This window comes from Erinaceus europaeus, chromosome X (assembly GCF_950295315.1).
Source record: "Erinaceus europaeus chromosome X, mEriEur2.1, whole genome shotgun sequence".
Lineage (NCBI taxonomy): Eukaryota > Metazoa > Chordata > Mammalia > Eulipotyphla > Erinaceidae > Erinaceus > Erinaceus europaeus.
The window spans coordinates 122,892,041-122,918,317 of NC_080185.1; the positions used below are offsets into that span (position 1 = coordinate 122,892,041).

Consider the following 26,277-nt stretch of genomic DNA (forward strand, 5'->3'; position numbering starts at 1 on the left):
CTTAGCCCCAGCGACCATTTTCCAAGTCTGGGCCTTTCTCCTTGGACAACTACCTTCTGATTTTGTTTTAAAAGGGGGAGGGGTTAATAGAGAAACATAGAAACAGGCTGGGGGGTTGAATCAGCCTGCCAATGCCCGAGTCTAGCAGAGAAGCAATTATAGAAGCCAGAACTCCCACCTACTGCACCCCCCCCAAAATTGGGTTCATACTCCCAGAGTGGGAGAAATGTTCAGGAAGATGGCCAGAGGGCACTGAACCCCAATTCTATAAGGACCTGGAGAGAGAATAGGAAAAAAAGAAAGGACATTCAGAAATAGTGCGACTTTAAAAGGAAAAAAAAAGGCAGGGCCATCGAAAAAAAATGAGCAAAAAAATTATATATATATTTGTAGAAATAATAGTCAACCCATATCGGTGACCTTGGGAGAACCACTGAAGTTTCCAAAGGAGGGAATGGGGACACATAACTCTGGTGGTGGGATGGGTGTGGAATTGTACCCTGTGATTTTGAAAATCAATAATAATAATGATTAAAAAAAGTGGGGAGTAGATGAGGGTTTGGTGTTAATACCAGGGTAGGAGGTGGAGTTGAAGGGTGGAAATTTGGGGCGAGGTGGTGGCACACCTGGTTAAGTGCACACGTGACAGTGTGCAAGGTCCCAGGTTCAAGCCCCTGGTCCCCACCTGCAGGCAGGGAAACTTCACACACAAGTGAAGTGCAGGTGTCTCTCTGTCTCGCTCTCTAGATTTCTGGCTGTCTCTAGCCAATACAAAATAAATATAGTAACAAATTCTTTTTAAAGAAAGGTTAAAAGTCAAGAACAGTGTGTGTGGGGGAAGAAGGATGTCAAGGAGGCTTGGGAGGGAGGGGGGGACGCGAGGGCAGAGAGACCAACTTAGGTTTGCGACGCAACAGTCGACCCTGCAGGGCACCCAGCGCGTCCCATCACACCGGCCAATGCGCACATTCCCGCGCCCCGCCCCGGGAGGTGGAGCCCGCTCGGGCACCAGCCCCCAGGACACCCAAAGCGGCGCGGAAGTGACGGCGCGCGTGCAACTTCCGGTCCGGTGGGCCGCGAGAACCCCAGCGGAAGTGCGAGCTGATCTCCCAGGCAACAGTCCCTCCCACTCACGCTCCCTCTGCTCGTCTCCGGAAGTTTGCCCCGCTCGCCCGCGCCCGGGACCTGCGAGCTGCGCGCCCACGAGGTGACTGTGGGGGCTGCTGGGTCTCCTTGGGGGAGAGAGGGAGAGGCGGGGAGGCCCCGCAAACAGCCCTCCTCGGGCCCTGGAGCCGGGCTCTGCCGAGCACCCTATCGCCTTAGTTAAACAGCCTCCCGAGGCCACAGGTGGGCCTGGGGACCCCAGGATTCCCGAAGCCTGACTGGCACGGGAAACTGGCTCCCGAGGCTGTCTGCTCTGCCGAGAGCAGGACTTGGCTCACTCTTCTGCTGCTATCCCATTCGGAGAAGTTCAGATCGAACCTCTAGAGGCGAGACTTCATGGGGTATTTTCTTAAGGGCCACAGTGACCCTGCCTTAAGCCAAGTTTGAGAGGAGACTTCAGACGGCCCGGTGGAGGAGCCTCGAGTCTGAACAGTAGAGCTCCCGGGGCAGCCTCCACCTGCAGGACTGTGGGAACTTGGCCCAGCCACTCAGACATCGGGGGCTTCCTTCTTTAACCTGGAGCTTGGACCTCTGGCCTCCGGGTACTGGGGACCTTTGATAGAAATCGCCTGGAGAATCTGGCACCTCCACGTTACCTGTAGAGATTTCAGTGTCCTTGCTCACTGCTGCTCAGTAGCTGAGTCGTGTTGAATCGCACTGACAGTTTAGGTTTTATGTAACCTATATAGATGTTTCGGGAGTTATTTCAAGTCGTACTTCTGTAAGCACACACCTGGTTAAGAGACATCAATCTCTTCTGAGCTTTTTTTTTTTAAAAAAATCTTTATTTATAAAAAGGAAACACTGACAAGAACCATAGGATAAGATCTTCTGAGTTTATATGTCATTCACTACCCCAGCCCCACTGGAGCATTTCAGTTACTTGTAGGCATGTACTCTGTGATCAGTTTCCTTTCTTTTCTTTTTTTTTTTCCATCCTTCTGCTTTTACTGATTGATTGGTATACATTCACTGAAGTGGAGTGAACTTGAAGATCATAAGAGAATTCAGTATGAACAGCAAAAAAGAAAAAGAAAGAGGAAGAGCCTTTTAAGTTTTCTATTTTCCTTCCAGCATAGAAACCATAACTAATATTTCCTGCCTTTTAATTAAGTTTGCCTTGTGGCTCTGAAATAACACATCAGATGGTTTGAATGATTTCTTCTTGTTCAGGAATTTTTTAAGGTTTATTTGGTTTTATAAGAGATGGGCTCTGGAGCACTGCTCCAGCATATTCAGTGCCCTAGGCATGCTAGTCCCACATAAAAATCCTCTGATCCCACTGACTGAATCACCTCCCCAGGTACTCAGAATGATTTTGAAAATTGTTTCCCTGGCTAGCTTCTGTATTAAGCTGATTTGCACGGTGTGTCAGTGCAATCTTACTTAAAACTATATTAAAAATTAATAACATAGGAGAACTTCTGGGGTTATTCAAGAGTGCCCATGGATAACCTTTGAGGACATAATTTCTACTAGTATAGTTTGTAAGAGCACTTTGGGATGGCAGTGAACAGAGACTTATCTTAGATTGTGTGTTAGTGCCTTTGGATGTGCATGAATGAAGTCGAGTTCACAGACTTAGAGAACCATTCGTGTTTATTGCAGTGCTGAGAAAGCATACTAGCTAATGCTCCAGGGATAAGATCATTTACTCTTAAGACTTTTTTTTTTAGATGGTGAAGAATTAATCTGCTTTTGAGAGCCAACATTTAAGAACAGGATAAGATGAGAAGGATGGGAGAACTTGAACAATGAGAACTAAAGTAGAGGCTGGTTATAGACTGGGTGCAGAATCTTTGAACTCCTTTTTAGTAGGGAACCTAGCCCTACAGCCCTGATAAGAGGGCATAACTATGCTTGATCAAAGGTAAGAGGCATTAAAACAAATCATTGAGACAAAGCGATGGACTTTAGTAGCTACTTCCTGCAATGATCTGGAGGTATGCTCAGATATTTGAATGACTAGCCTATCAATGCTTTCTGGGAAGATAAAGCTAGGCGAGAGTTCTCAGCACTATCCGGGGACAGGAATATTTTTTTATGCTGGAAGGAGAATAGGAAGCTTAAAGGAGCTCAGTTACAGAATCCATGCCTACAAGTATGAAGCGCCCCAGTTATCGGCCCCTAGTGGGTGCCATAGAGATTCAGAAGAGGACAGTGGACACAGCCTTAGCCTTGTATGCGCTCCTAGGAACACAGGTTGGAAAGACTGCTGAAATCTGCAGGTCTCAGCCACTTTGTACAACTAACTAGTCACACTTTTGGCTCTTAGGCTCTTAATTTGCAATACCTGCCTCTTTGACCCCTATTGTTCCATGTTCACACTAGCTTTCGCAGTGTGAAGGAAGGATATGCCTGGAGCGTTGCCTCTTTTGAATTGTATGATTATGATGTCCTTCTCAGCCCAATTTTCAGCCATCCCATTGCTGGTGGTGTTTGTGAGTCAGACAGTGACTTTGTTTTGGGGTGGTCCCATAATTCACTTCCATTTTTTATGCTAGTCACATGGGGATTTGCTTGACTTGCAAATAAATGCATTCACAAATCCATCACCCTCGCTGACAAATTAAACAATGCCATCCTGTGGGCAGACTGTTACTTATATTTGAAGATGACTTGTCAACTGTATCCTTTCCGTCTTTCTCCTTCCCCCTGCAATGCTTTCTTTGTGGCAGCTTCCAGAAAAGAGTAAACTGGGCTTTGGAGTAGAGAGGCTGAAAGGAAAGAAAGAAAGAAAGTTGGCTGTTGTTTTGTTTTGTTTCCTCCCTCACCCATCTGCTTAGGGTGGGGGGCCATGGGCTCTGCGAACACAGTAGCTTTGTGGGAGCCGAGTGTAAGGCGGAACTGGAGCTGCCGCTGCTGCTGCCGAGCAGGAAGATCATTCAGAACTGACTGCCTTTGATGGCCTAGTCTAAGCAGGAATCATGCAGAGAGCCACAGGGGGGAGTCCTGGAGGGCATCAGGCCAGGTGAACTTGGCAGCCACACTGGGCAGCTGGGAGTGGGAACAGGAAGCTCTTCCTAGACCCCGTTCGACCATTTCTCTTAGTTGAGAAACTTCCTAGCACTGTGCACATCATTGGAAGGCCTCTCCTCTGGTCTTCTCTGTTTTCTGCCTCTCAAGGTTCCTTCCTTTGTATGCTTCAACTTCTTGCCATGCCTTCATTGAGGCGGCTCCATCTCGGGCATTTGCTTCTGCCTTCTGACTCTACTGGAGGCCAGCAGAGAGCACATGCAAATGGCTCGGCTCAGAGAGTCAGATCAGCGGAAACCGCTATCGGAAAGGTCTCACTTGCTGGGTTTTGATCAGTGTGATTTCTTTGCTGGTTGACTTCTAATGTTTCTCTGCCCAAACCAAAGCAGACGTGTGTTTCTGTACTTAACATTCAAAATGCCAGCGGAAAGAGTGAGGCCAGAGGAAAACCCAGCATGCACAACCATCTCCTGGGGGATTGTGTGCTTGGATTTCTCTGCTTGCTGTGCTGCATCCTAGGTCCTGTGGCTCTGCAGTAGTAAGAACATAAACGACATTGTTACCAATAGTCCTCCCAAAGTATTCATCCAGTTGCGTCCATAAGGCAGTAAAGTAAACACAGGACAAAGAAAGGGGCTTTGAAAAAGGAAGTATTATTCTTTAGCCAAAAGGAGGAAGGAGGCTTAGGATCTGAGGGGGGTCTCCCTCCCCAGCTGTTTGAGAGAGGGGGGGGTTTCACAGTAACAGAAACTGCTGCTCTCTAACACCAGCTAAGCACTAGGGGCCTGGAAGGTAATATACTTGCTGATTTCCCAACAAAAGGCAGCAAAGCTGGAGGAGGGAGTGAGGCGAAGCCTGTTGCCTAGGTGAGGGTCCTGAAGAGTCTTGTCACGAGAGTGGGGAGGGGAGGGAGGGCGTTTGTTCACATGACACCCCAGGCCTTGGGTGCTCTCACCCAAGAAACAAAGCCAGAAAGCCTCAGCTAGAGCTCCAGGTCCCTTGAGGTTGGCACTGTCACTACCTTGCAGCAAAGCCTCATGACGTCTTTGTGGGATTCGGTACCGGCCTGAAGCAAACAGTCACAGTTCAGCTCTTGAGAAGTACACAGCTCGCGTCTGGTGCACTTCCTGTGCATGGATGCATTTGAGAATGCCACTTGCAGGAGAAGCATTCGGTTAAGAATGAGAGCATTTTTATTGATCTGCTTATTTCTAGGAAGGCTGTATGGGAAGAGCTACTGTCACGCCTCTGAGGCGGGGGCATTTTTGCCTGCGGGCCTCAGCCCCGTGGAGTGAATGACATCAACGCTGTTTTTCTCCTTCCTTCACTGTGGCTGGGGACAGACAATGAATCCCTCTCTGTGCTTGCCCCGGCTCAGCTGGCTCGGGACTATTCTGCCTTTGTGCTTTCTGGGGAGGGCAGCCCTTGGCCGCGCTGCGGATCCCGGCCTGCCCTGACATTGCCAACCTCCTTTCTTCCAGCTCCACCATCCCATCAGGAGAGAAGTCGCTGCTCAGGCCACCGAGAGTGCCATCAAAGAGCAGGGATGGCGCCCAGAGAGCTGGGGGCAGAAGATAAAGTCAAAAAGCAGTGGGAGGGCGGCTAAATCTGCTGGGACTATGGGCTGGCTCTCTCTTGGCCACCGTGGCAGCTTCTGAGTGGCACCACAGTAGCTTGGATTCGTCCCGCGTTTGGCTTTTCCAGAAACCTGGGCTTCTGTAGTGGGGCCCTGAGCTATTTGCATGTTAAAGTTAAAGTTATCAGCATCATTTCTAGAGGAGCAAACAGCCCCACCAAGCAGGGCAGGGTGTGCATTCCTTCCTGGGCCTCGGCTCGAGACTGTGTGTCACCGCTGCTCGGGTGACCGCCTGGCACGGAGACCAAGCAGGGTCCCCATCAGCAGTTGGCCACTGTGCAGGCACTCGGAAGCCTGCCTGTTGATACTGCCTTCTGGGGGCTTGTCTTTTAAGACCTCAGATGTCTGTGTCAGTCTTTTCTGGTTTAGTTTTGTTTTTCTACCAGAGCACTGCTTAGCTCAGGCTTACGGGGAACAGAGGATTGAACCTAGGACTTGGGAACCTCGGGCATGAGAGTCTTTTTGCATAACCATTATGCTCTCTACCCCTGCCCCATGTCAGTCCTTAAGAAATGGCCAGAGCTTCATTCATGGAGACAATGATTCTGTCCCAAACTTGAGGAAGTGGTCACCCAGATTACCCTTGTTGTTATAATTGTTATTGTTGCCATTGCTGTTGTTGTTGGATAGGACAGAGGGGGAGAGAAAGATAGACACCTGCAGACCTACTTCACTGCTTGTGAAGTGACCCCTCTGCAGGTAGGGAGCCAAGGGCTCAAACCAGGATCCTTACGCCAGGCTTTGTGCTTCATGCCATGTGCGCTTAACCTGCTATGCTACCGCCCGGCCCCCAGTTTTATATTTTCACTTCAGATTGCAGTCTCAAAACCTGTGTGTGTTCATTGAGGACTTCAGTGAATTAACATAAACCAGGCTGCCACACAGTGCCTTGCTCTTTGCACAGTCCAGGAACAAAAGAATAGTTGTTTGGTTTTGTTTTTTAGTAACTTACAAAATTACAAAGTAACGGGTACAATTCCACACTGTCCCCACCTCCAGAGCTCAGTGTCCTCATTCCTTCTGATGGAGACTGCAGTGGTTCTCCCAAGGTCATCTTCCCCCTCTCATTTCCTCTGCCCCCCCCCCCCCGAAAGTATAGACCAAAATTCCTTTTGGGGTGGGAGTTCTGGCTTCTGTAATTGCTTCTCCACTGGACATGGGCATTGACAGGTGGATCCATACCCCCCCCAGCCTGTTTCTGTCTTTGCCTAGTGGGGTAGGACTCTGGGGAGGTGGGGTTCTGGGACAGATTGGTGAGGTCGCCGCCCAGGGAAGTCAGAATGGCATCATAGTAGCATCTGCAATTTGGGTGGCTGAAAGGCAGTAAGATATAAAGCAGGACAAAATGTTTCTTAAACAGGAACCAGAAAGTAGCAGGAGATAGAGCAGGTAGAATAGGGACTTGAGAGGGGTAAGAAGCTAGGGAGTCTAATTTAGGTGTGTTCCTAGGGGCGAATGAGAAAGAATGGTCTTTAATGACTTTTTAAAAGAAAATATGATGGATTGTGTATAGCTCACAAGCCTGAAATATTTACTCTCTGGCCCTTTACAGAAAAACTTTATTGACATAAAATAGCACAGCTAATAACAGCAAATAGCAAGCTAGTGATTACCAAGCTCTGTGAAGGCTACTGTCCCTTCAGCTGTGCTTTTATTTCCTTGTCTTGGTTAATTTGTGAGAAAGCACTTGATTCTTTTGTCACTTGCTCTCAGAAGCTCTTTCATTGAATATGGGATTTTCAAAATCTCAAAACAGTGGGCAAGGACGCTGTATGCGGACTCCAGCGGTGGGGAAGGCAAGCAGTGATGCCGCTGGGCTCTCCACTGGATGCCCAAAGCCCTGGCGGCCAGTGCAGTGAGCAAAGCATTGACACAGCAGAGTAGAGTCATTGTGCCTGTCTTCTGTCAGCGACAGAAAGTCACCTGCCCTCAGTGGCCTGGCTAGTCGGGTTTTCAGGCTGGATCTGAGAGGCTTCGGGTCCATATGTAGATTTGGCCTGTTCCAGTCACCTCACCTCGAGGGTCCTGGTGGCTGGTTTGCAGCAGTGCTCAGACAAGCGGAGTGGTTCTTCTTCAAAATTATTTGGTGACTTCTCAAATTAGCCTTCCCTCTCCTCCTTCATCTGAGCTGTTGACATTTGAACATGGGGGACATGCTGGCTTACACTTGAGCCTCGTAAAGCACTTGCCCACTTCACTCAGAAGCCACCCCATGCGTTTCAGCTGGTTGGACCCCTGTTAAAGGTAGGCTGATTTCAGTCCAGAGCATGAGCATACTTCTGAGAGTGTCGGGCTTCCCGCCTCAGGACAGCAGGCGTTTATTTACATCCGTCTGGTTTGAAGTGCAGTTTATGAGACTTCAAGAGCTGACTCCACAAGACGCACATCTGTCTCTTAGACTTTTCTAATTTAATTCCTGTGCTACATGTTCATTACTAAAACAAATTTGATTAGGACACGCCTGGAGTTTACTGTAATGTCATTGTGTGCTGTGGCTCCTGACTGTTTGCTGGGAAGTTAATCCACACCCATATTCTCACTGCATTTGTCAAGCCCTCCCACCCCGTTTACAGTGTGTGTGTGTGTGTGTGTGTGTGTGTGTGTGTATTTTCCTGAATTCAGAATAGACAACAGGAAGTATAGGTTGTTCCAGAGAAATTTACAGCAGGTCATGTTAGCCCTCTCAGAAATAATCTATTTGAAAGTTTATTATATTTTTTAAATGGTGTATCATTCTTGGTAGGCTAGATCTAATCTCAGAAGAAATGTTAAGCTAAAACAATTTTCTTTTCTCTCCCTCTTCCCCCCTCCTCTCTTTTCCACCATGGTTTCGCTGGGGCCTGGTTCCTACACAACTTCACCACTCCCAGCAGCCATTTTTTTCTTTCCTTTAGATAGAGGGTGAGAGACAGAAGGAGAGACACCACAGCACTGCCTCACCACTTGTGAAGCTTGCCCCCTTAAGGTGCTCCCTTGTGGTGGCCCGGGGTTTGAACCCAGATCCTTGTGCATGGTGACATGTGTATTCTACTAGATGGCTGCCCCCCAAGCATCTTTTTTTTTTGCCTCCAGGGTTATCGCTGGGGGGTTCGGTGCCTGCACTATGAATCCACTGCTCCTAGCAGCCATTTTTCCTATTTTGCCCTTGTTGTTATAGCTGTTGTTGTTGTTGGATAAGACAGAGAGAAATGGAGAGAGGAGGGGAAGACAGAGGGGGAGAAAAAGAGAGACACCTGCAGACCTGCTTCACTGCCTGCGAAGCGACCCCCCTGCAGGTGGGGAACTGAAGGCTTGAACCGGAATCCTTATGCTGGTCCTTGCACTTTGCACCATGTGTGCTTAACCCGCTGCACTACCACCCAGCCCCCTTTATTTTCAACACTAACTATCACAGAACATCTGATGGAGAGTGTCAAATAAGTCAAGTGTGTGTCTTAAGGCTAGGGGACTTTCCAGTTACCCTGTAATTAAGTGAAGTAGGGAAACCCGGATTCCCGCAGTAATCTGATTTCGCAAGTCTTGGAGCCAAGTAGCTCTGGGCTCAGCATCACATTGTGTCTGTGGTTTCATCTCACAGATGCTTCATTTCTCAGGCATTTGAGGATATTACTTTTGTTAACTTGTTTAAAAAAGTGCATTCCGGTGTCAGCTGGCATCTGAGCAGCTCTGAGGCCCTGAATGGGACCATAAGAGACTGTTGAATTGGGTGTCAGAGGTGCAGCTGCAGATTGAACTTTCCCTTTAGGCAGTTCCTGCCAGTGGGCTGGGGGCCAGGAACGGTCGCAGGCAGGTGCTCAGGCAGAGGCATCCATCCAGCAGAGCCTTCTTACAGGGCCTCTGAGTGACCCACTGAGTTTCCAGGTCAGGCCGGGGGAGCGTAGGCTCATGTGGCTTGTTCACACACTGACTGAGATGCTAAACCCAACCAAGGTGGAGGGGGTAGAGGGTGTTAGCGTCCGGGGCATACATAGCACAGCTGAAGAGATGTCTCCTTTAGAGGCCTTTCCTAGTCCCAAGCCAAAGACAAGACCCAGCTCCAGTGAGTTGGTTAGCTATATCCTTGGACCCCAGGTTCCATTCCCTGTACCACCTTACACCATAGCCTAACTGTGCTCTGATCATGTAAGAAATCTTTCGTTTTAATGTCAACAAAGAAAGATGCATTCTGTTCTATTCAAGCCTCGGAGGAAAGCAGGGTTGACTTCAGGAGGCACGGGCAGGAGTTACGGTTGAGCAGGACAGCGCTGGGACTTGTCTGGCTCGTGTTTGGCCCATTATTGATATGGACTATGCTAAATGCAGGCTCTATGCTTGTTTTCATAGACTTAACTTTCCCTAGGGAAACAAGGAGTCGAGAGCCTCTGTTCTATGAGCCACTGAGTGGTTCCCAAGGAGACACCTCCTCTTCAGACCATGAGCCTGTTACTCAGTGGCAGGGTCATGTGGTGGTCTGTGGGGGTGCTGTCAGGGGCTGGTGAGGTAGAGGAAGCTGTGAGTGCTGACCTGATTTTGTTCTGTGCTTGTCCTTTTCTAGTTTCTGTGCCCCTTCGGACTGGCAAAAACAAGAGATGGAGACAGAGGTAAAAATGTCTTTATTGCTTAAGAAAAAATGGGTATGCTTTAACCTTGGTGGGATGGGTCAGAAACTCTGTTGGGTGTGGAGGGGGCAGAGAGGGAGGAGGCCTCTGTGGCCCTTGGCAGGTCCTTGTGACTTGGACTCAGCTGTTGAACCATACTGGGGAGACAGGAATAGGAAAGGGACCTTGGGGACGTTGCCACTTCCGCCAACTTATCTATACATGGTTATCGTGGCCTGGCAGGGGGATCAGCTGTAAAGCACGGGACTTTCTCCCTGGCGGCACATATGCCGGAAGAAAGCTCTGGCTCTCTCATTCTCAAAAAGGTATTCGAGTCCCCACTCACTGGTGGGTCCTTAAGCACTTCTGTGTGTCTCTTGTGTGCAGGACTTCACAGCAGGGTGCACACACTTGGGGTCCTTCGGCAAAGGCCTGTCCTGATTCCTGCTGGGCTCTGTGGCATCCTGGAGTAGGCACATACATACCCGGCACACCAGTGGGTTACTGGATCAGCGTCTTAAGACTGAACTGTGGGGGGGCAAGCGGTAGCGCAGCAGGTTAAGCTCATGTGGAGCAAAGCGCAAGAACCGGCTTAAGGATCCCGGTTCGAACCCCCGGCTCCCCACCTGCAGGGGAGTCGCTTCACAGACAGTGAAGCAGGTCTGCAGGTGTCTGTCTTTCTCTCCCCCTCTCTGTCTTCCCCTCCTCTCTCCATTTCTCTCCGTCCTATCCAACAATGACATCAATAACAACAACAATAAAACAAGGGCAATAAAAGGAAATAAATAAATATTAAGAAAAAAAAGACTGAACTGTGTGTGACCAGCCAACCCCCCCCCCCCTTCATTTTGTAGGGAGAGCCGGCGGAGGCTGCCAGCAAGCACTGGTGCTTCCACCCCGCCTACAGCAGGTACTGGCACCATTACCACCGGGCCATGGCCTGGATGCGCAGGCACCAGAGCGCCTATCGGAAGGCCGTGCAGGCCTACTACACGTCCCTCTGGTACTTCCAGTCCCAGGCTCCTCCACAGGACCCTGGGGCCACTGCGGGCGGCCCTCCCAAGGCCTCTCAGGACCCCTGCTGTGGTTACTACCAGCCTCCATGGGCTGGCCCCCAGGATAAGCAGGGCAGGGGCCAGGAGGAGTCCGATTCTGAAGGAGTGGAATGCGACGTGAGCAACATGGAGATCACCGACGAGCTCCGCCAGTTCTTCAAAGAGACCGAGCGGCACAGGCAGGAGCGACGTAAGTGCGGCCCCATCTTCCTCCACCCCCAGCTTCCTCCCTGCTCTGCAATGACTCCACAGCCCCTCCAGTGGGTGCAGGCTGCATTCCGGGTCCAGTACCCCACCTGGAAAAGCCGTGGGGACACCGCCTGCCCCATGATGGTGTTGTGTTCATGACTGAGGTGTTTGAATGTGTCCTGGAGCAGAGCTGTCAGAATAGCTCTCGTTGGGCGTGCATTGCGAGTTGGGGGAGCACGTGTGTGGACACATCTTCACGCCCTCATCCACCCAGCAGTCACTGGGTGGCTAACCCCCCCTTATGCCACCAGGGCTGCTACTGAGGCGGGGTGCCTGCACAATGACTCCTTAGCAGTGGGAGCACCAGGGTGTGAACAGTGGGAGCCTCACGCAGTGCTGCCCCGCGCATGGAGCTGACCCGCTCTTTCAGGTCAGTAGAGTGAGCCTCCAGAGGAGGCACTACCTCATTCGTGGAGCACGAGTAGAATTTGCTGGTAGGCTTGAAGCCAGGGGCTGGCTCTAGTTCCTGCTCCTCCTCAAGCACTCACTCAGAGACGAGGTCTTGTCCCGAGTTTGTTCAGTCCCTAGAATGCGGCTCCAGCACCCAGCCCTGAGGTGCCCTGAGTGCCGGGGGCTGCCGGCTTAGCTCTCAGCACACTCCAGGTGGAGGCGGTGGGGGCCTGAGCAGGGTGACTCAGTGCCTGGCGCCTGAACCGCACCCGCTCGCTCCTGCAGCCCAGCCATCTGGCCCTGCGCTTAGAGAATGTGCCAGTGCTCGCACCTTCTTTAGAAAGCAAAGATTCCCCTTTCTGAATTTCTTACTAACTTGATGCAAGGGTCTTGGAGGTTCTCCTTACTATTCAAAGTGACCTGCTAATTTGCATTTTGTGTGTGTGTGTGTGTGTGTGTGTGTGTATGTGTGCGCACGCGGGCGCGCGCTGCTCTCCTCCCCATTGTAACCAGATGGTGTCTCACTTCAGATTTTCTGAGAAGTGAAAACACAGAATACTGGGTCCAGGAGACAGCATAATACTGAAACGAAAGACTTTCGTGCTTGAGAATCCCATATCCTGGGTTCAGTCCCCAGCAGTACCGGAAGCTAGAACTGATCAGTGCTCTGGTCAAAATCAAACAAACAAACAAAAACGTGGAAGCCTGGAGATGGGCAAGTTTCTTTTCCATTTAAAATTTTCTGTTTTCTTAGTGATGGGAAAGGATTTATCAGATCCCCTCCCCCAGGAATCAAGCAGTGAACTTTGTACAAAGGACCATTCCCTTTAGTGCCTTTGCCTGTGGTTCCTTACTAAACTCCTCAGTTTTATTTTTACTTCTCTTTTTATTATTTTACTTTGAAATATGCCTTATTTGTTTCATTTTAATGAGAGAGAGAGAGAGAGACAGAGATAGACACAGACCTAACTGACCAAAGCCCTGCTCAGCTCTGGCTCATGGTGGTGCTGGGAATTGACCCTGGGAGCCTCAAGCATCAAAGTCCTTTTGCAGAACCACTATACTATCTCTCCCACTTGTCTTTTTTTATTTCACTATTGACTTCTTTGATCAATGGTATAAAGTTCATCCAAACAAATATCTTGAAAATAATATTTTTTCTCTTTTTTAAAGTTTTTGTTTGTTTATTTATTTAACCAGAACACTGCTCAGCTCTGGCCTTTGGTGGTGCGGGGATTGAACCTGGGACTTTGGAGCCTCAGGCATGAGAGTCTCTTTGCAGAACTACTATGCTGTCTACCCCCCGCCCAAATTCTTTATTTGTTACTAATAGTTTGTTACAGGGTTGTAAGATCACAGTGTGTAGCTCCACACCACACGCACCACCAGCCCTCTTACAAGTCTTAGTTTATTTGCATCTGTTTTGTTTGGATTCTTCTTTTTGTAAAAGAATATTTTATATTATACATAGAATATATTTCTTCCCTTGACCTGTAGAAATAATGTTGCCTTTTTTCCAGGTATGTACAAAATAGGCATTGGCATGATCTAAAAGCACATCGCAGATGATGGGGCATAGGCATTAGATTCGTGTCCATATTTGATCTGAATCCCGTTTTGTTCCTTTCCTTTAACCTGTTTTTAAATATGTGTTCATTTCACTTGTGAGGGGGGCTGGGCAGATGCGCCAGAGCATCACTCTGACACATGTAATAGCAGAGATTGAACTGGGGGCCTCATGCTTGAGAGTCTGATACTTTTTCCACTGTGCCACCTCCCAGGACGTTCTGGATGCTCTGTTATTACAGCTTCCAAAGAAGAGTAGAGGATGGTGCCCAAGAGGTGGTGCAGCAGGTCAAGCACCCGACCTAGAAGCGCGAGGCCCCAGCTTGCAGCCTTGGCATGGTGTGTGCCAGCGTGATGCTGCTCTGGTTCTCTCTGTGCCATCCATTCATTAATTAGCTGGCTGCGGAGGTAGCATGATGATTATGTAAAAGACTCTCATGTGGGCAGCTCAGAAGCTTCAGGTTTGCTCCCCAGCACCACCATACGTCAGACCTGAGCAGCGCTCTGGTAACAGAAAGGAAGCAAGGAGGACAGAAAGATGAAGGAGGGAGGGAAAAGATGCAAATAGGTCTGATTTCTGTTGTCCTTACCAGAAGGTAGGTGACCTGCTCCTCTCGCCAGCTATTAGTGCTTTTATAAAAGGAGTTGTAATTAAAGATGAGAGGATAAGAGCAGACTCTGATGTTCCGTGACTTCGTCTAAGAGTCCATTTTGAATAATGAGCTCCTCGCAGCAAAGCTGATAGTCCATAAACATGACTCAGTAGCTGAGGTGTGTGCGTTGCCCTGTGCATAGCCTGAGTTCATGCCCCATGGGTGTGCCCTGGCAGTAGGGCAGCTTCAGTGCTGTGTTGTCTCTTCCTATCTCTCTGTCTCTCTCCATCTGAAGTAAAACAAATCAGGTAAAAGTCAGCCTGGGAGTAGTGAAATCACAGATACATGAGGCCCCAGCACTACCATACAACATACATCGGAATGAAATAAAAATAGCAATGAAATGTGGCCTTTCACTAGAAGAAAGGGTCTAAGATATGGTTAAGAACCACTTGCCCAGTGGAGGATAGATAGCATAATGGTTCCCTAAAGAGACTCTCATGCCTGAGGCTCCAAATCCCAGGTTCAATCCCCCACACCACCATAAACCAGAGTTGAACAGTGCTCTGGTAAAAAGAAGAAGAGGAAGAGGAAGAGGAAGAAGAAGAAAAAGAACCACTTGCCTTTGTCAAGTAGATTTCTAAATAGGTTTTTTAAGAAGTCATGAAAATTATCTGCTGAGCTACACCTACTGTTTACTGTTCTTTTGCATGAACTCAGTATCTTAGTTTTAATTATGAGCCTTAACTCAGAGGTTTTGAAATCTTATCCCATAAGTGCCAAGCTTGCTATGGTCCTGTGGGACATAGTACAAAACGAGTTAGGCTTTTGAATGCCTTACAAATTCAATAGACATTATGTTTGATATCATTCCTGAGTCTGCTTGGCTTCTTTCAAGGTTCCAAACTGCAACTGTTATCACTATTAAGGGTTGAATTGTGTCCCTGAAGTGATACATGGGCTTTCCCCCACCTCCCCTGTCTTAGCAGGTGCCCTTATTTGGAGATGGTGTTCTCCAACTTAAAATGAGGCCATTAGAGTGGGCGCTGGGCCAGCATGACTCATTCCTTAGATAAAGAGAAAGATGTGGACACAGACAGGCACACGCCCGGGAGAATGCCATGTGGAGGTAGGGGTTACACTGCCAGAAGCCCAAGAGAAGCCTGGGATAGACCCCTGATGCTTTCGGGCAGGCACTGCTGCCACACCTTGGGCCATTATCACTTTCTGTTTTCTGTAAGTCAGTGTGATTTTGTCAGAGCAGCTCAAGGAAAGTAGTCAGTCACCCTTTGAGAACCATCTCTGTCCCCAACTACAGCCTATGGGTAGAACGGAAAGTCAACCAATTGAGTCTTGCCATCTCCAATAAAATGTGGTGTGTGTTTGTGCCATGGTCTGGGTGGCCGAACAACATGCAGGGGAATTTTCAGAACTCTCTTTCAGCCTCCACCTTAATACTGCTCCCCAGTATTTGAGTTATTGTGAGTAACATTTATACAGGCAACTGTTGGAGGGACCACCCAGACCACGGGGTCTCAGCCTCACTCCACCAATGATAACTTCGAGGCTCTTGCTCTCTTATGGAACATAGATCATAACCTCAGTCTGTGCCTCAGTTTCCTCACTTGTGAAATCAGAATCCCAAGTAGCGGGTGGTTACTGTGAGGTTGTAGAATGCTTCTTGATACAAGTAGGAGCCCAATATGTGCCAGTTGTGGTGGTTAGTTGCTAATTCTTCGGTATGAATTATTAATCATAAACTGCTTTTACTTTTTTTTTTTAACACCAGACCACTCTTCAGTTCTTGCTTATGGTAGTGCTGGGGATTGAACCTGGGACCTGGGAGCCTCAGGTATAGAAGCCTTTTTGCATAACCACTATGCTATCTCCCAGGCCCAACATTCTACATACTTTAAAAAAAAAAAAAAAAAAAGGAGACATTAATAAAATCGTAGAATAAGAGGGGTACAATTCCGCACAATTCCCATAACCCGATCTCCATATCCCACCCCCTCCCCTGATAGCCTTCCCATTCTCTATCTCTCTGGGAGTATGGATCCAGGGTCGTTGTGGGTTGCAGAGGGTGGAAGGTCTGGCTTCTGTAATTGCTTCCCCTTGAACATGGGCATTGACTGGTTGATCCATACTCCCAGTCTGTCTCTCTCTTTCCCTAGTAGGTTGGGGCTCTGAGGAAGGGGCGCTCCAGTACACATTGATGGGGTTGTCTGTCCAGGGAAGTCTGGTCAGCATCTTGCTGGCATCTGGAACCTGGTGGCTGAAAAGAGAGTTAACATACAAAGCCAAACAAATTGTTGAACAATCATGGACCTAAAGACTGGAATAGTGCAGATGAGGTGTTGGGGGTATTCCCTGCATGCTCTTGTGTACTTTTGCTTTCAGGTATATATTTTTCCCCTAGTTTATGGGCACATGTGAACCTATGCTCTATCTCAGGGGACATCCTTATAATAAAGATGTTCTATGACTTCCAAAAAAGCTCTAGGCAGCACTTTTCAAACTCTTAAATTGATTTAGAACATCTAAACTATGAAAGACTGAAAGATTGGTGATTTAGAACATCTAAACTATGAAAGACTGAAAGATTGGTGTCTAGCAAAGGCAGTCCTTAGCACACCTCTTATTTCTGTTCCAAGGACATTCTGGCTTGAGATGACTTTACACAGCAAAATACTCAGGCTGATCACGAATCACAGCACTAAACGCACAGAGCCACCACTTCTCTGTGTGCTTGCTACAGAACTCAAAACTGCTGTCGTAGGAGCTCTGCAATGTCTCATGTCTCTCCATCTGCTGTGACAGCATGATCAGATCCCAGGGAGACGAGACAGTGGTCAGGGGGAGGGTTAGCCCAGGCTGCCATGTCAGAGCCTGATCTGACTGCGACAGCCCCGTCTCCAGCAGACGCTGCTGAGCCCTGGGCTTATGCCACCGTAGTGGACGCTGGTTCCACAAGTGCTCTGTGTCACACACAGATGAGCATGCCTTCCGTAGAGCTGTAGTGAATGGCGGAATTTGGAGCTCAGATATGTTAGCCATATGTCCATGATTCATTCTCTCTCCTCCCTTTCCTTCTTTCTCCCTCCCTCCCTCCCCCTCTCTTTCTCTCTGTCTCCCTTTTTCTCTTTCTCCCTTCCTTCCTTCCTTCCTTCCTTCCTTCCTTCCTTCCTTCCTTCCTTTCTTTTCCCCCACAGCTCTGCTCAGTTCTTACTTAAGGTAGTGCTGGGGATTGAATTTGGGACCTTTGGGGCCTCAGGCATGAAAAGTCTTTTTGAATGACTGTTATGCTGTCTCCCCACCCTGAGAAGTGTGGATGCCTTTGGAAGCTACTTATTCAACGTGGGCAAATTCAGCTTCAAACATAAATCATTTAGAGATCTCAGAGTTTTATAAAGTATTACTAATAAGGGAAAGCATAGCTGAGCTGCAAAGATTTCGCTCTGCAGTATTATTCACCTCCACAAGAACATAGACATTACACGATTCATCATCCTCTGAGCCTAATTCAGTATGTTCTCAGGCTGTAATCCTTTAGACTGGACCACATGTTTTCCTTTGTGACTACAACTCTTCCGGATAATCTCAAATTCAGCATATTTCAATGATAAAACAACCAAACCAAAAAAATACTCCGTAGGGTAAACAAAGCACTCCTGTTATGCAGTGAGAACCAGCCTGGTTTTGATTATGCTCTCTGTCATCATTGCCTAATAAGACATTTCCGTTACTCCAAGTTTCAGTGGTTACATACCGATGGGAAAGTAGGCAGCTGTGACATTTTAAAGGGAAGCACTGTTTTCCAAGATTTCTTTGAAAAAACAGGTTTATTGTATATTAAGTACAGTGTGATTAAACCAGAGATGGAGCTCTGGTAAAGCATGTGTTCCTCATATGTGATGCCCTGAGCACAAAAAAAAGAAGGAGAAGGAGAAGGAGAAGAAAAGAGAAGCATCATGCTTTTATTAGTGATCTAATAATGGTTTGTGAGGTTATATGAATGCAGGGCCATCGTCCCACACCACATCCACCACCACAGTTCTCACAAAGTCTTAAAGACAGCTTGGTCACTTTTTTTGTAAGTTCATGTGTGAAAGCATTAGTTGATATATATATATATGAAACACTGTCAAAAACCACAGGATAAAAGGGGTACAACTCCACATAATGCCGCATCCCATCCCATCTCCTCCCCTGATAGCTTTCCTATTCTTTATCCCTCTGGGAGCATGGACCCAAGGTCATTGTGGGATGCAGAAGGTGAAAGGTCTGGCTTCTGTAATTGCTTCCCCACTGAACATGAGCATTGACAGGTCGATCCAGACTCCCAGCCTACCTCTTTCTTTCTCTAGTGGGCCAGGGTTCTGGGGAATCGGAGCTCCAGGACACATTGGTGGGGTTGTCTGTCCAGGGAAGTCTGGTTGGCATCATGGTAGCATCTGGAACCTGGTGGCTGAAAAGCGAATTAACATACAAAGCTAAACACATTGTTGACTAATCATAAACCTAAAGGCTGGAATAGTGCAGATGAAGATTTTGGGGGCGGGTCTCTGTTTTGTAGATAGTTACTAGTCCTATTTTATCTATATTCTAGAGGGCTCATGGCTATACTAGTTTTTTTTTTCCCTTATATGCAGGTGGATCCGCGTTATTGTCTGGGGAGATGATGTCATGGCTGAAGAAGGGGCTAGAAAGCTGGATCAGGGAAGAGAGTAGCTCCCAAATATGGGAAAACTGTATAAATATTGTTGATTGTAAATGCCATCAATTTGATCTGGGACCCATATTCAGCTTAGGAGCCTATGTGACCTCTGCATCCTTGTAGGTCAGAGCTCACGCTCTGTGGTCATGAGTAGGAACGTTCCAAGCTGCCCCAATTTCAGGACCCTTCTTCCTCAGGTGGAAGATAGAGTTTGTTGTCCAGCCTCCCTTCGGAGTATGGAACATTCTCTACCATCGTTGATTAGTTTTTAGGTGTAAATAATTTTCCACTGAGCCTGCACCGTTGTCTTCTGATATTTAGAGGGAACACGAGGTAGAGTTGTCATTGCTCCCCTGAGTGAACCCAGTCACTCCTGTCGTGGACTTGAGCCATGTGGCTGCTTACTCGCTGTGTTCAGGAATGACTCTTGGGGCCTGGCTGGGACACAGTCAACAAAGAATCCTACCCAGGTGAGAGGCAGAGATAAAACCAAGAGGAAATTGGTGCCTTGACAAGTCATCTGTGGTGTGGCCCATTACCAAGTGAAGGGTTGAGTCAGTAAGGTTGGCAGTCAGAGAGGATTTCTTGGAGGGAGCTATCGAGAAGTGGGATATACTGTAGACCAAGCAGGATGAAAGGGGTAGCCCACCTCCCATACTAGGGCATGCAGTGTGCTGTTTCCCCCAGGTGCACTTGGGCACATCTGCTCCATTGTGCTATGCCTACCAGGGTAGAGCACTTGCAGACTGATTTCCCTCTGTCTACTGGGATTCCATGTGGTTCTCCCTCAGCACTTCCTCTAAAAACCTCGTGGAGGGAAACCTAGAGCAGTGGTGCAGGAGTTGGCTCAGTCGATAAAGCATTAGATTCTCAAGCATGAGGTCTTGAGTTCAATCCCCGGCAGCACATGTACCAGCGTGATGTCTGGTTCTTTCTCTCTCCTCCTGTCTTTTTCGTTAATAAATAAATAAATAAAATCTTTAAGGAGAGAGAGAGGGAGGGAGGGAGAGAGAGAGAAACCTAGAGCATAGGAGGTAGGGAGCCATCTTAGTTTAACCCCAGAGGTTAGAAATGAGGATTTATCCTGATTAAGCACAATTCTACCAGGTGTGTTGGTTTTGTCTGGAGCAGATGCTAGCGAACATTCAATCAGAAGACAGGTGTCAATGGCCAAAGTAGAGGGAGAGAACAGAGATGCACTTCATCCCCAAAGTGAAAATGCTGATGGCCAACAGCTTCCGGGTCACACCTGTCATGGAGTGAGGATGGGGTGAGGATGGATGCTCCATCAGAAAGGCTCTAGTGCTGCCAGCAAGCACACTGACCCACGAGTTGCTGAGAAGCCAGAAAGGACATGTTTCTGGGGTAAATCACGTCTGTGTCTCCCACCCACCCCCACCCCCGTCCTCAGATCATTAGTTCTGGCAATGTAGCAGAGACATGTACTGATTCTCGAAAAGTACAGGCTCCAACACTCATCTGTCTTAGTGCCTTGCCCCCAGAAGGTTCTGCCTTTGGCCGAATTGTCCAGACAGTACTGGGCATCGCCCTGCCATGTCATGTGCTGAAGTCTGAGTCACTGCCCAGGTGCTCAATTTAAGCACCCCTCTGTGGACCCTAAGTCTACACTGGAGAGACATGTCTCTGCCTAGGTCCAGCTGAAACATAGCTTGGCTCCATATGTGGAACCCAGCAGAGTTTTCTCCCTCACAGTACAGTCATGCTTCTCTTGCTTGAACCCTACCTGCATATCAGCCTTGGTGTCCATTTTCTGGGACGTTTGTAATGAGTCACCACAATCTTACTTACTGTGAGAAACTTACTTCTCACAGTTCTGGGGGTCAGAAAACCCAAGTCAAGGTGTCAAAAGAGCCTCATTGCCTCTGGCAACTGTAGGCCTTGCTGCTTCCGGCTTCTGGTGACTCGTGCACTCATTAGCTTACGGCAGCAGTTCTCAGGTGTCTGCTCCTGTCTTTCCATGCTTTCCACCAAGTCTCTGCTCGCCGTGTTCTGTCTCACATGAGGATTCACTCATAGTATTTAGGATCCTAATCTAGTGTAGTTTCACCTCGATCCTCTATCCTAGTTCCAAATAGGTAGATGTGACTGGGGGAGGTGGGCCATTATTTAACTCCCCATAGCCCTGTTGTAAAGCTGAATTCAAAAAAGACATTCTGATTTGTATTTTTTAAACATCCCCTTGGCCAAATATAATACCCAAAAAAAAAGGAGCTTGGGGACATTGGGGCCCCGCAGCCAGTTTCAGTAGAAGGACCACCCTCCCCTGGACAAAGCAGCCCCTCTGTCACATCTGCCGTATGATGCTCTCCCTCTGCTCCAGGCAGATGACTCTCCAACTGGCTGCCTGAGCCCTTAGCACATTTTGACAGAAGAAAATATGCCCAGTCTTTCTGGAGGAAGGAAGCAATAGCTAGACCTTCAAACAAGTGCCTCCTGCTGTAAGGCTTGCCGCCCCCCCCCCACTCTGGCCTGCCATGAAGTGCTCACAGATGCCAACTGTCAGTCTGAGGGCATGTGACCTTAAGCCATTCAGGGAATGGTGGTGACTTGGCCAGTGTTCCTGTAGATGACAGAAGAAGGAAACGCCTAGCCTTCGGAAGAGTAGTCCTTGGGGACATCGAATTTAATTACCCCTGAGAAGCCAACTTACATCCTGATGTTCTGTACTAGACAGTTGTGAAAGGCCAAAGTGGAAGGGACCAAAATGGGAAGTGAATGCTTGCTGATGTTCCATTATTTTCATGTTGGGCCAATATTTTGGCTTAGTTCTGCATCTTACAGTACATCAGTTTTATCTCTTGCACAACTATGATAATGATTCTGTTGCCTTTATTTCGTTTGACAGTCATTTGGCTTATTCATGTGTAAACATAAACCACAGATGTGCTAAGACAGAGTTGGCCTACATGCAAATGGTCAGAAATGTTTGTAATAGCACTCTCATGTCTATAAATTCCACCCCTCCGAATCCAAGGTGTTAACCATTTGTAAAGAATGGGCATTATGCAAGCAGCGTGCACTCAGTACCTCTCCCCATGCCCGTGATGCTCTCACTGCACTCTGAGTCTTCAGCAACAGCAGTGACACTTCAGGCTTCCTGCTCCGTGCGGCCACCTTCACTTCTTCCTGAATGGCATCTCTCCTTGGTAGCAGTGGCAGCTTCAGATTTGCTGACTACCACCACTTCCTCTGCTCTTGACAGAGTCCTTACAAAAACCTTGGCACAATGCTAAATTGTTTTACACAGCACTGTTTATCCAATATTTTAAGGTTGTACTCAGGAGAAAGTGCAGAGGTAGCAAACCAGATTTTCATGCCTGAGGCCCAAAGGGCCCAGGGGCCCTAGGTTCAGATCCATGAACCACCATATGCCAGAGCTGAGTGTTTCTCTGATATCTCTGTCTCTCAAAAATATATGAGCTCTGGACTGGGGAGTTGCCATAGCGGTTTTGCAAAAAGACTTTCACACCTGATGCTCTAAATTTCCTGGTTCAATCTCCAGTACCACCATAAGCTAGAGCTGAGCAGTGCTCTGGTTAGGGAAATAAGAAAGAAAATACTTAAACAAATTGAAGAGTAAACTTGTGCTACTAGGACTGGCTATAATACAAAATGCAGAGGGGACAAGGAATTGAATGAGTATTTCTTGCTTTACAAGAATCCACTTCAGCTGATGGGATTAAAAGCATAGAACTCTGTGAGTTGAACTTGAGCTTCAGCTGCCCAGTGAAGTAGAAAGTCAGACGGTGCAGAGAGTGACGCAGCCCCTAAGGGAGCAGGAGTTGGAAGTCAGAGGTCTTCCCTTCACAGTACTGCCCTTTTGGCTTGGGCAGATGTGGCATCATTTAACCTCTTCCGAGATCAGACGAGATCGGGCGTGTTCAGGGTGATATGGCCGTAGACTCATTTAACCTCTTGTTCCCTGGTCTCGGGGTGTTCTGGGCGTGCACAAGGGCTGTCAGTTATTCGAACCCAGCCTTTCATGCATAGTAAGAGTGTGCGCGCGCGCTCTGCTGGTGGGCCACCTGCTGGCCTCCAACCTTTTATTTCCATGCTGGCCTGGGACAGTGACTAGGGACCCATGAGTGGTACCAACCCTTTTGGTGGGGCAGGTCACTCAGACCTGGAGACCAAAGGGGGCAGGAGTTGCATGGTTCACATGCCTCCAGTCTGCAGGGGGTTGATGTCTCAAAGGTCATGTTTCCTTGTAGCCTTTGGCTGTTTTTCACCAGCTGTGACCTGAGAAGGGACCTGTGGGTTTCTTAAAGAAGTAACATTAGGGCCAGGGATATCACTCCGCAGGTGCAGTATAGGCCTAGCATGGGTAAAGCTTGGCTTCAACCCCCAGCATTGGAACTTTTAAAAAAATAAATAATAGGGAGTTGGGCGGTAGGTAGCACAGCAGGTTAAGTGTATGTGGCGCAAAGTGCAAGGATTGGCGTAAAGATCCTGGTTCGAGCCCCCGGCTCCCCACCTGCAGGGGAGTCGCTTCACAGGCGGTGAAGCAGGTCTGCAGGTGTCTGTCTTTCTCTCCTCTCTGTCTTCCCCTCCTCTCTCCATTTCTCTCTGCCCTATCCAACAACGATGGCATCAATAACAACAACAGTAATAACTAAAACAGTAAAAACAGCAAAGGCAACAAAAAGGGAAAATAATTTTTATAAATAAATAAATACATTAAATAATAACAATTAGCAAGTCATGCTTTGGAATCAAGTGAGTGTTTCAGCTGGATCTGAGCTCAGTTCACCAGGGCGAGCTGAGGGGTCTTGGGGGCAGCCACAGATGTCCCCGGCACTCATGTGCCCCTGTCCTTTCATTCTCAGGGCGGCAGCAGGAACTGGACGATGAGCGCCTGAAGGAGTACATCTATGCGGACCATGGCCTCTACGACGACACCCCGCGCTCCTCAGAGCCGCCATCGGAGCGGCCGGGTGAGCGGCGTCAGGCCGAGATGAAGATCCTGTATGGGGCCAGCGCTGCCAAGATCCAGGCCATGGAAGCGGCCGTGCAGCTGAGCTTCAACAAGTACTGCGACAGCAAGAAGCCCAAGTATTGGCCTGTCATCCCGCTCAAGTTCTGAACCTGAGGCTGGGGCCCCTGGCCACTGTTCCCACTCACTCCCAGGTCCCGGCGGGTTGTGGAGAGGGGGTGGACCTGGGTAGCGTACGGGCCCCTTGGAAGTAATGAGGTGTGGACTCTCCTCAACAGGAGAGCTTTTCTTTTGCTGTAAAAACATAATGTCACACACGTGGTGTTTTGGTGTTGGCCGTGGTGCTCAGTTCTGATATTAAAGTTGAGAGGCCCTACTGGATCTTTGCCTTTATCTCCCCCCTCCATCTGACCCAGCGGAGCTCTGCTGCAGGTACTCAGCCCCGCACATCAGAGGTCCGGACACACCTCAGCACGCGAGTGTCAGCAGACTCAAGCTAGGGCCACAAGGTAGGACCTTCAACTCTCACAAGAGGACATGGTGCAGAAGTCCTCACTGCGCAGTTGTGCCCCAGCAGAGTGAAGGCGGCACCTCAGGAAAGTAAACAAGTGACCGCAGCTCTATTCCAGTAAGACTTGATGAGGCCAGGCCAGGGGCCAGCTTCATGTGTTGTCTCCTCAGAGCTGGCATGTCATGGACCTCCCCATCCTCTCACCTTCTCACCTCTGATGTCCCTTCAGTTCTAGAAAAGGCCCAAGTGAGCTCATTCTATGGGTAACAAACACAGTTTTGATAAAATCTCTTTCAGAAAAGTGAAAATCTGAAAATTGATGGAACCATCCATTTTCCAAAACCAGCTTGCTTTTTACTGAGCTGTGGTGGTGCATTCCCAGGGCAAGCCCGTCTGGCCGGGAAAAATTCACACAGACAGCAGGGGTCATGGCAAGAGTTAGTATTAATGCGTTTTCCTCCAGACCAAACTGCTGGTTCCACACTGCAGCCCCAGTCCTGAAACCCTCAGCCCTCCTCAGCCCTCCTCAGCCCTCCTCAGCCCTCTTCAGCTCAGCCTCAGGTGCTTATTTTTCAAGGTCTCCTTTCATTAGCAGAGCTGCAGTTTGTACGTGGGCACTGCAGACAAAGATGAGAATCTATTTCCCCTGGAGGTGACACATGGCATGATGACAATTTCAAATCTTCAGTATTTGGCTTTTGTATTTTAAACTCATATCTAGCTAAAAAAAATAATAATAATAAGTAAGTAAGTAAAGGTGACTCAGGCATAAACACAAGCCAAAGCCTGTAATTGCAGTAAGTCCTAGCTATTTGAGAGTAAACTGCTTTTCTTTACAAAAGACTTCCCTGCCTCCCCCCAAAGAAACCATCTTGTTGTCCAGCCCCCTGCCAGTTTTGTGGCCGCAGGGGAGTTACTTTCTCCTCCGCAGTGCTTGTCACCCTTGGAACAGAAGTGATGGAAGGGATTATAAGATGTAATGTGTAGGCTCTGGATTGTAACCCAGGTATGAAATAAATGCACAAGTTCGTACTGGGAAATGAGCAAATGATAAATGGGAGGAGAGAGAAATCTTCCTTACAGAAGAATTCCAAGTGTAGTATAGATACTACACCACCACCACCACCACCCCCACTCCCATGAATCCGGACTAAACTAGTGACTCGCCCAGAGTACAGAAAGTCCTCACTAAACGTAGATAGGTTCTTGGAAACTGACATCAAGTGAAACAATATAGAACATACCAGGTCCTTGATTCAAAGGATTCAAAGCTTTGTTCAACTCGGGAGAGCTGGGATACTTTTCCCCATCAGCATTATAACAAAGGAATTTTATTTATTTCTGTATAAAGAAGAAACTAACCACTCAGTGGGAAACCCTAACCAGCAACTCATTAGCCAAGTGGTTGCCCACCAGGGACCAGTGACCAGTCCATGCGCTACCCATTGTCACCGCACCTCCTACCTCCATGGTCTCCAAACTCACAGCCCCAGTCTGATCACAAGAGAAACATCAGCTCGTTCAAGTTAGGGGGTGTTGCACAAAATACCTGGGCAGTGTTCTTCAGAACCCTAAGGCCTATCCATGGAAAGCAAGGAAAGACAAAATCAGAGGCGGTAAAAGAGCTCCCAGAACTAATTGTGAGGTGGGGTCCTGGTTTGGATCCTGGGGCGGGAAGAGACTGTCAACAGAACAGCTGGTGCAATCCAGATACGAGTCTGTCAGATTATTTGTAGGGGTGAACCAGTGTTCGTTTCTTAGTTTTCACAAACGAACAAAGGACGTTATCATATAACTGCCCCATGTAAAATGTTAATAATGAGGGAACTGAGTTACAGGTTGTGGAAATGCTGCTATTTTTAAGAATTTTCTGTATATCTAAAGTGATT

At 48.2% G+C, this 26,277-nt stretch overlaps 1 protein-coding gene across 3 annotated transcripts; it reads left to right on the forward strand.

The window, feature by feature from the left end:
- The first annotated feature begins 1,483 nt into the window (after positions 1–1,483).
- On the forward strand, positions 1,484–24,253 carry GEMIN8 (gem nuclear organelle associated protein 8). 3 transcript variants are annotated; one of them, XM_060183031.1, is made up of 4 exons: positions 1,484–1,505; positions 10,311–10,356; positions 11,208–11,598; positions 23,771–24,253. In XM_060183031.1, the coding sequence occupies exons 1-4, from the start codon at positions 1,501–1,503 to the stop codon at positions 24,025–24,027; spliced, it is 699 nt and encodes a 232-aa protein (XP_060039014.1). In that variant the 5' UTR covers positions 1,484–1,500; the 3' UTR covers positions 24,028–24,253. The 3 variants fall into 3 exon arrangements, with proteins under 3 accessions (XP_060039014.1, XP_060039011.1, XP_060039013.1); XM_060183028.1 differs by lacking the exon at positions 1,484–1,505 and adding an exon at positions 1,839–1,885; XM_060183030.1 differs by lacking the exon at positions 1,484–1,505 and adding an exon at positions 4,525–4,614 and having other exon boundaries at positions 10,310–10,356.
- Positions 24,254–26,277: the final 2,024 nt, after the last annotated feature.